The 10,000-nt window shown below is 39.0% G+C and overlaps 1 protein-coding gene across 1 annotated transcript in view; it reads left to right on the top strand.

Annotated features, from left to right (window-relative positions):
- The window catches only part of LOC105906192 (deleted in malignant brain tumors 1 protein-like), a 23,471-nt gene extending 16,795 nt beyond the window's left edge, over nt 1-6,676 (top strand). The window contains exons 6-8 of the mRNA XM_042703481.1: nt 4,682-4,861; nt 5,687-5,778; nt 6,533-6,676. Coding sequence (XP_042559415.1) covers nt 4,682-4,861; nt 5,687-5,778; nt 6,533-6,676 — 416 coding nt within the window. The remainder of the gene's footprint in view (nt 1-4,681; nt 4,862-5,686; nt 5,779-6,532) is intronic.
- The last annotated feature ends 3,324 nt before the right edge of the window (nt 6,677-10,000 follow it).

The raw sequence follows: 10,000 nt of genomic DNA, 5'->3' as shown, positions 1-10,000 counted from the left end.
CATCTGTATCTGAGCGATCTGCACGTCATCAGAGCGATCTGCACATCATGGAAGCATAAAGGCCCGTTCTGCAACATAACCCCAACTTTACATGGACCTTTAAGCCACCTCCACAGCCAGCCGTCACCTTGGCATCTGTGACACAGTCCCTCCCTCTCAGCACTACATACAGTTAGGTGACTGATGCCATTCCGCAACTGTGAGCTGCCAGTAGCTGATATGAGTGTAAAAAATCGCTTCCCTATATGTCTTTTTATGGACATGCGGACCTTGAAGATGGTTAATTATCTGACGAATAAGAAAACTAATGTCTTTCAACTTACATGTAAGTAGTAATGATTTAATTATTGATGAATGCAACTGAGCAAGTATTGAAAGTATTTTATATTTTTCCCAGAACTCCTGGAAAAAATTTTATGAGACTTAAAATCATCTTGTCATTATGTTTTAAAGTACAAAGAAAATACACTTGCTTGGGCAAATTAGGTGAGCGTGTCGATGAATGGCGTCAGAAGACAAACATTATTTGCTAAGCTGTAAATGATAAGTGATATGATATGAAAATATATATATATTTTTTTTGCGATCAAATGTTTATATTTGTATAAGTTTATACAGGGAGAGTAAAAAAGAAAAACAGAACAAACTAAAAACCATATGTATATAAAAAAAATGGGAATGGGAATTCCACTTAAGTGGCCAGAAAGCCAAGGTGAGAAGAAAATAAAAACAACATGATAAAAATATATATATACTTAAATATGTAGAGACTTTTACCTGGCTACATTCAAAAAAGTGAGAAGTGATAGTCAGCACCTTATTTACATTATAATACATGTACTTTGGATTGTCTATGCAGGATGTTTCTCAATTAAATACAACCACACATACTGTACATGCATACATGCATACATGCGCGCACACACACACACACACACACACACACACACACATACACACACACACACACAGACAGACAGACAGACAGACATACACACACATACACACATACACACATACACACATGCACACATACACACATACACACATACATACATACATACTCTGACCTTCCAGTGTTCAAAAGACTCGACAAGGGTGTTTTCAGAAAGAAAGGTCCTTTTATGAACTCTTAAGTTTTCAAACAAAGGTAGTAAAAGACAACTGAATACAGATGAACCCACAGGTTTGCACACAGTGTTACTGGTTCCTTCCCCTCGTCAGTCCTGCTTCACACTGACTCTTCAAAAACCCCTCTCTTACTAGATGCTGCTCAGTGCCAATCTAAACTAACAGTTTGCAGGTGAACTCCGAATTAGTGGATGGCCCGACCTCCCTAGTCCCCAGATCACCTCCCCAGGGTCCTAGAGCCTGCCCAGTATAGCCCTGGTGCGGTACATGACCTAGTGGGACCCCAAGAACAGCTTGGGGTACCACAATACATACATACATACATACATACTTACATACATACATACATACATACATACACACATACATATATACATACATACAGTACATACAGTGCATACATACATACATACATACATACATACATACATACATACATACATACATACATACATACATACATACATACATACATACACATATACAAACACACATACACACATACACACACACATACACACATACATACATACATACATACATACATACATACATACATACATACATACATACATACATACATACATACATACATACATACATACATACATACATACGTACATACATACGTACATTTGCAATTTGTACCTGAGGAGCATAATATATCATCACCATTACAAGACTCTGTATTAAACCTGTCCCAAAAGCTAAGTCTAAATAAATGAAGACATGATGCATGATGTTGTCATATCTCTTTTCACCAGGGATCGTCACTGCAGTCCTTGCAATGGGTGGTGGCAGCTTTGCAACTTGTGAGGGTAAGTACAATGGTGAATTTGTTAGGAAAACTTTGATAGCTCTTTTCAGATCAGTAATTGCTAGGTTATTGTTTTGGAATTTTTTTTTTTTAATTATGTAGTAATTTGTGTGTTCATAATGAGTTTTTAGATTGGGTATAGATGATACTTCCTATATGTTACCTGGATATTAGACACTTATTATCAGCCTGTTACCAGGATACTACCCACTTATAAATCTCACTTGCTTTGTCAGAGATAATGCATTATGCTACTTAATGCTTTGCTACATCATTCTACAGCACGCTATGCTACCTTACACTATGCTGCTTTGAGATCAGTTATTGCTAGGTTATTGTTTGGGAAAAAATAGAATATGAATTTCCTGAAGGAAATACCAGTTCATGAAATGCAAAAGTTAAGAAAGGAAGAAGAAAGGAAAGAAGAGTGAAAAGAGTGAAAGAAGAAAGGAAAGAAGAGTGAAAAGAGTGAAAGAAGAGTGATATGGATAAAGACAGTAAAGAGAGAATGAAGAGGGAAAATACTGAAAGAAGGAGAGAAAATGGAGTGAAGCAAAGAGATGGAGTGTCAGAAATTTTGAGAGGGATAGAAAAAAAACAAGTGGGTGGAGGTTCTACAGAGAGAGGGAATGAGTGAAAAGAGTAAAGAGGTGATGTTAGAATGATCGTTGGATAAAGTGGAAGATATAGACATGGCATGGGGGAAGTAAAGGAAACGGAAGGGAAGATAGAAGACTGTAAAGTCAAAGTAGGCTAACAAAAAGTTGAAAAAAATAGTAGGAATTGATGGACAAAGGATCAAGAAGATCAAGAAGAAAGAAAGAAGAGTAAACAAGAGTGGCTATGGATAATGAGATAAAGAGAGAGTGATGAGAGAACATATTTTAAAGAAGAATAGAAAATGGAGTGAAACAGAGAGATGAAAAAAGTGTAGACTGAGGGGGATAGATATAAAAAAACACGAGTTCAGTATGAAAGGTGTCCCTTATTACTATTCCAAGTTATACAATAAATATAGAGGGAAAAAAAGAAAAGGAGCCTTGGAATTGGCGCAGGCGTCAGTGAAATATCTTAAAATCTTAAAAAGCATAACGTTTAGAAAAATGAAAAAAAATAGCTGAAGTGTCCTTTACAAGACCTCTGTGACAAAGTTTGACCAAAGTTTCTACATTAAGCGGTTGGAGCTGAATAAGCGCAGAAATTGGTAAAGAGAAGTATAAGAAGCCACCGAATAACAATACAGGGCATTTCATGCACTGTAATAATAAGAAAAGTTTGAATAACAATACAGGGTATTTCATTTTTTTTCACCACATGCTTAATAAACATTGGATGTTTTAATGTATTACAAGCTAGCTAAACTTGGACTAGAATTATAACCAAAGTTATATAGTGCAATACCGTGGGTACCTGGTGTGCTTTTTCAGTGGCACAAACGCCATCATCTGCATTAGAGCTCAGTGTATCACCAATGTTAATTTAAAGCAAAGTCCCCCAGCGACTGTAAATTCTCAGACTTTTGGACCTCACACTAACTCTAAACTTTCTGTATTGTATTGACTGTATGTCTAATGTCCATTATGGTGTAATAGTCCAAGTAGCTGGACGCTGTGCAGATGTATCACAATGTGGTCACATTCAGTCATACCCTCAAATTTACATTCACGTGATTGGCTAAAATTGTAAGAGACATCTAATAGGCTACGGAGAATGCCTTTTTGAAAAAACTGCGGTGAGCGGTTTGTTAATGCATGTTTCTTAGTCTGTAAATAAATGTAATAACATTTGTGAATCACATGACATTCATATGTGAATCAGGAAATGCCTTTTTGAATCGTGTGACATTTATTTGCGAATCACGTGACATTCATTTTTGAATATTGAAACTATTCTAACTCCATACAGACAGCCCTAGCACTATGTCCTATGCCAATGAAAGTTGGTGACTAAAATGGCCTGACTTGAGCAATGATAGGATGCTTAATGGTATCATCTATACTAAAGACAAATAATGAAATGTTAAGAGCACTGAAAAATCCTACTTAAAAGCGAGGTTCTCGATTGTGGTGAAAGCTTGTTGATGTTTGAGTGCTCACATAGGGGATCTGTGAGCACCTCACCTTCAGTATATGCCTATGATAGACACAATTTTTTTTTTTAAATCAGTGATTTATGATTTACATGAGAAACTATTATGTATATATTTATTTCTAGGTGCTAACCAAATCAGGGTGGTCAATGGGGACAGCAGCTGCTCTGGAAGGGTTGAGATCTACCATAATGGTGAATGGGGAACCGTTTGTGATGATTACTGGGATCTCAGTGATGCTGAAGTGGTGTGCAGGCAGCTGGGGTGTGGAAAAGCAGTCCGTGCCCCTCGAATCGCCTACTTTGGTCAGGGAAGTGGGAAGATCTGGCTGGATAATGTTGGATGCACTGGTGCTGAGAGGTCTATCACACAGTGCTCACACAATGGATTTGGAAATCACGATTGTGTTGCCAGAGAAGATGCAGGTGTAGTTTGTTCAGGTATGGCACATACACTGTTTACTGTATACACAAACATAGTTTAACCCTACTTTGTGATGCATTGTTAATATGACCATTGAAAACAGTTTAACCCCACTTCAAAGTATTTTTTCAATATAGCCATTTTTCAGAGTAAGTGGACATGATTGTGTAATGTGATTTATGATTTACATGAGAAACTATTATGTATATATTTATTTCTAGATGCTAACCAAATCAGGGTGGTCAATGGGGACAGCAGCTGCTCTGGAAGAGTTGAGATCTACCATAATGGTGAATGGGGAACCGTTTGTGATGATAACTGGGATCTCAGTGATGCTGAAGTGGTGTGCAGGCAGCTGGGGTGTGGAAAAGCAGTCGGTGTCGCCTCCTTTGGTCCGGGATGTGGGGAAATCTGGCCATTTGCATTTCTTCAATTTGCAGTTGCACAGGTTGGAGTATCAAGCTGATCAGGGCCTTGTGCAGACATTTTGGGGGGCCTGTGTTCAAGCTAAAACAGGGCGTCTCTCTCACAGACAGTTATTTATGAAAAAAGAAATAACCTACAGGAGCACACCGAATTAATACATATACTAGAATATGCATTTCCTGGAGGACATACCAGTGCATGCAGCGCAATAGTCAAGAATTTGAAATAAATCCTAGAAAAAAGGAAATCAGATGGAAGGGAGGATAGAGGACTGTAAAGTCAAAGAAGGCTGTCACAAAAGTTGAAAAAGAGTTGGAATTGATGGACATAGTAATTGAAAGAAGAAATGATAGAAAAGTGAACAGGAGTGGCTATGGATAATGATATAAAGAGGGAGTGAAGAGGGGAAATATTGAAAGAAGGAGAGAAAATGGAGTGAAGCAGAGAGATGGATTGTGAGGGAGGATAGAGGACTGTAAAGTCAAAGAAGGCTGACAAAAAAGTTTTGAAAAAGTGTAGGAATTGATGGAGAGAATAATTGAAAGAAAAAAGGATAGAAGAGAGAACAGGAGTGGCTCTAAATAAACTAAAAAATGTTGAGGCGTTGAGAAAAATGTTGAGAAATATGCCAACATTTGAGAAATGAAGGGGATGTATTTGTGTCTGTGTTTATTTTTGTATGTGTGTTTATCTATGTGTATGTGTGTGTGTGTGTGTGTGTGTTTGTGTGTTTATGCATGTATGTTTGTGACTGTGTGTGTGTTTATGTATGTATATTTATGTGTGTCATTGTGTCACAGTGAAGAGGAAGCAGATTGTGAGAGTGGAGTTCCAAGTTAACTCTGGCCTGCTCCTTAACGATGCTGAATTTCAGGAGAGGCTCATGGATCAGGTGACCCACTGCACAGCCTCAACCATCAGCTCACACAAACACTCAAGGACAGAGACACCATCAACATACACAATCTATGACAACATAGTGCATTGCATGCATACACACACACACACCCACACACTCACACACACATACACACACGGGACTACAGGACGCAGAGGTAGAGTTCAGATGTAGTTCTTTATTTCAGGATACAGCCAGGGGACAATGGTAACAGATAAACAGACAAGGTGGACTAACAGGCAGACTAGGGTGACGAACAGGACAGTTATTCAAAACAAAGGGTACACAGGCTCAAAGCACCGGAAATTACTACAGCTAAGAATTCCAAACAGGGTAAACTGAAACAGACTGGGCGCATGGGCGCAGAAACAAAAACTGAGAGTCTCAATATGGCAAACTGAGCTCAGGAGCGCGGAACAGAAAACTACGAGTAATGACTCGAGTAGAGTAGTGTGTGAGTGACAGGTGCTGGCCATCAGTACTCAGGTGATTGTGGAAGTGGTGCAGGTGAGCAAGTTGAAGTCGTGGCAGGTGCAGGATCACGTTCTGGCGTGACACATACACACAAGGCTCTTCCCTTTTATTTTGGGGTTTATTGTGCAGTAATGTAAAGCTGTTAATGCGTGATATGTACTCAATACATGCTGTCCTCTCTGCTGAGTCCACCGTAGGGATACTGTATAGATACTTTACATTTGTATTTCATCTTATGGAAATGGAGGGTTGATCAGAGTGCTCTTCTCCTCAGATCAGAAGGAAACTGCAGGAGGAGGGGCTGCCGGTGAACACCACACTGAGCTGGAGAAAGCAGCCCGATGGACAGATTTTCCACAAGAAGAATGAGAAGAAGGAGAAAAAAGAGAGGAAGAGGAAGAGCAAAGATGAGTTTTGAAGCTCAATAAATCTCAGAGAGCAGGAGAGTGAGAAAGATGAGAGAGGAGAGGAGAAACTATATATTGAAATGCGACTTAATTATTGTCAGAATCAGAATCAGAATCAGAATTGTATTTTTTGCCAAGTAGGTTTACACCTACCTGGAATTTGCTCTGGTGTATAGGTGCATACAGTTGTGTGGCCTTAATCAGATTTATTTTGGTTTGCATGGATCAGCATGTTTTACTGTAGGTAGAGTTTTTAGGTGACTATAAGGATGGGTAGAATCAGATTTGCTGTGCGGGGAATGGGCAAAGCAGCAAGGAGAAATTAAGAAAGAAAAACTGATGATGGTTGTAGACCAAATATCTGCCTGGTGTGATTTATATATGTATCACTTGTACTCATTATATTGTATGCAAAAATAATGCTTTGGTTTTGCTGTGAGGATGCCAACATCTTAAAGGAGCAATGTGTAGTGGAAAACAGTGGTGTTTGCCAGAAGATGAAGTGTAAACATGACTATCACTTTTGAACTGCCCATAAAATGAAAAACAAAATATGTGAAATACGTTTTGTGGTCAGATGTAATGACCGCTAAAGGCACTGAATTAACCACTGTACTGGGTTAATATGCTTTTTTTGTATATGTGAATAAAACTGATCAGTTTCATTTGTTTAAGTTTGTTATTTAATTGTTTATATTTAGTTACACTTTTTCATGTTGTTGAAGGTCTATCGACAAGGACTGAAAATAGTAGCAGATGAGATTAGGGTCAGACCTTTGATTTACTCAAACTCTCTCCAGGTTATAAAAAGGTCTTGTTGTGTTCTGTATAACGCACCACCAGTAGGTGGCGACTGCGAGTTGAATGTAGGATGTTTGGTACAGAAGAAGATGATTTGAATTGAGAAGAGTAAAGGAAGAAATGAGGAATGACGTGTCCATGCATTACTGCTTAACTACTAGTTTATGATTACAGTTTATATTAGTACAATACTACTTTATTAATATACTTCTTAACATACCTTCTTGTCATCTTGCCACATCCTTGTTTGGACCTATATATATTAAAAGAGTAGGAAGTACTTTTTGTTGCCAAGAACTGAAAATGCCTCTTATAAATAAATATATATTTCATGGGCGAATTAACCAATTAGAATCATTTGGAATATTTCCAGACTACAAGAAAAGATAGACACATTCTTGCTTGCCCGGGCACACGAGCCTTATGCTGTTGCGGCTATTTAAAAGCGCTAACGCTACATCAAGAGCTTCAACCTGGCTCATACAAATGCAACATAGCCAAGCTGATAATTACATTACATTATGACATTAAATATCATAATTATCTTGTCCGCATAAGATAATAAATTGTGCGCACAACATAATTAACTAAATGGATGTTTATTTTGAATTGTTTTATTTTAATCAATAATTCATTATTTTATTGTATGCTGTAGTTGGATTTGGTCAGGAATTGAAAGACTTTAGGTGCATGACAGACGTCTCCTGCATTGCTTAAGGACAGCTGCCTATGATGACATGTTACGTTACAAAATTAGTCACACTCACACACACACACACACACCTTTGGGATAACTTACACCACTGTGCTCGTCACTTCTTTCATAAAGCAAAAGCTGTAGCTTGTATAGGTTATGGCCTACTATTATAGAGCAGAAAGGCAGAGTAGTAAAAATGTAGCCTGTATATCTTTTGGCCAAAGTTTAAGGTTACCTCTCAGTGTTGGTATCATATCCCTCACAAAGGTACTACTCGTCCCACATTTGGACTGTTTGCAGCTGGCCACCCCAGTGTCCAAAGTTCAGTTTTTCCCTCCCTCCTCCAGGGAAAGATGGAGGTTTTTGGCATGTGTGGACAACCACACAGCCACTCCGCAGGTCATGGTTCATCACTGGGGTCAGGGGGTCACCTGCGTCGAAGGCTGTCCCAGTGCAGAGGTAGATAAGGAAGGTTTACCTGCAGTGATAGCATAGCAGAGTTTTATAGGCCGATTAAAGGACACTTACACAACGTTGGTGAGTGTGTGTGTGTGTGTGTGTGTGTGTGTGTGTGTGTGTGTGTGTGTACGATATGTGTGGTTTGACAGAAGTGGACTGGGCAATTGGCTCACAGCTGAATTTGCTCTGTAACTTATGCTGCTTATTAACACTTCCAACCTGTGGTATTTTAAGGAATTGAATTTAAAAGCTCTCCAAGCTTTTGTCCTACAGACATAAAAATAACGATGAGGGAAAACGTATCCTATGTGTGTATTAGAGAGATTAGTGTATTAGAGAGAAAGAGAGAGAGAGATAGACTGAAGTGAATGAGTACGTAAGGACAAGACTGCATTTATATCAGAGCCAAAGAGTGGGAGGAATAAGATACATCCATTCATGTGTGTGTGTGTGTGTGTGTGTGTGTGTGTGTTTGCATGCATTCACGTGTGTGTGTTTGTGTGTGTGTGTGTGTGTGTGTGTGTTTGCATTCATTAATTTGTGTGTATTTGTCTGTTTGCATGCATTCTTATTTGTGTGTTTATGACCAGTAGTTCTGCATTCTACTTGTCATGTGATTGTGCGTCTGTCCAGGTGTGTCACTAACTGACAACGATGTAAACTTGTTCCCTCGGACACACCTTTGGGGCATGCTGATTGGCTGCCTCAGCATTCTCTTCCTCTGGTCAAATCACTCAGCCAATGACCTCCATGCTCTCCTGCATGTGTTTTTTTTGTTTGTTTCCCATTCACTTCTGCTCTCTTTTCCATGACTGTTACGTTCCGGCCGGCTCTTGACCGAAACAATAACATTGGAGGCAGTCAACAACGGTTTTCTTACAAAAGTAACGCGTGTTTATTCAGTCTGTACAATCTTAACGCAAAGGCGACGTGTCTAGGGGGTTAGACGTCGGTATCCTGAGTGCCAGCTCAAGAGAGAGTCCAGTAGTCCTTTATCTCCCCGTCGTGGGCGTTACGTAGTCCCCAAGTGTGAAAATAATTGAACACCAATGTTACTGTGCCAATTAAGAAGGCGTAATGAAATCTTGTAGGCTATTTCAGTTTTGAAGCATTATCATTAGTTTAGTCGTCTGAGTGTAATCAATACATAATGCTGACTGTATGTGAACACCTGGGATATATGGAACAGGTACAAGATTACTGACTGACTGTTACACATGTGAAGAAATGAGAATTTTCTTCCCAACTTCTTGAAATATTTAGAAGCGAATGAAGAATGTATATGACTATGTGAAATTACATGAACACCTGATGTGCCAACTAATGCGCCACACACACACACACACACACACACACACACACACACACACACACACAC

Source organism: Clupea harengus, chromosome 24, assembly GCF_900700415.2.
Source record: "Clupea harengus chromosome 24, Ch_v2.0.2, whole genome shotgun sequence".
Classification (NCBI taxonomy): Eukaryota; Metazoa; Chordata; class Actinopteri; order Clupeiformes; family Clupeidae; genus Clupea; species Clupea harengus.
Note: the sequence above shows the minus strand (reverse complement) of the source record. Positions and strands in the feature narration are given on the sequence as shown.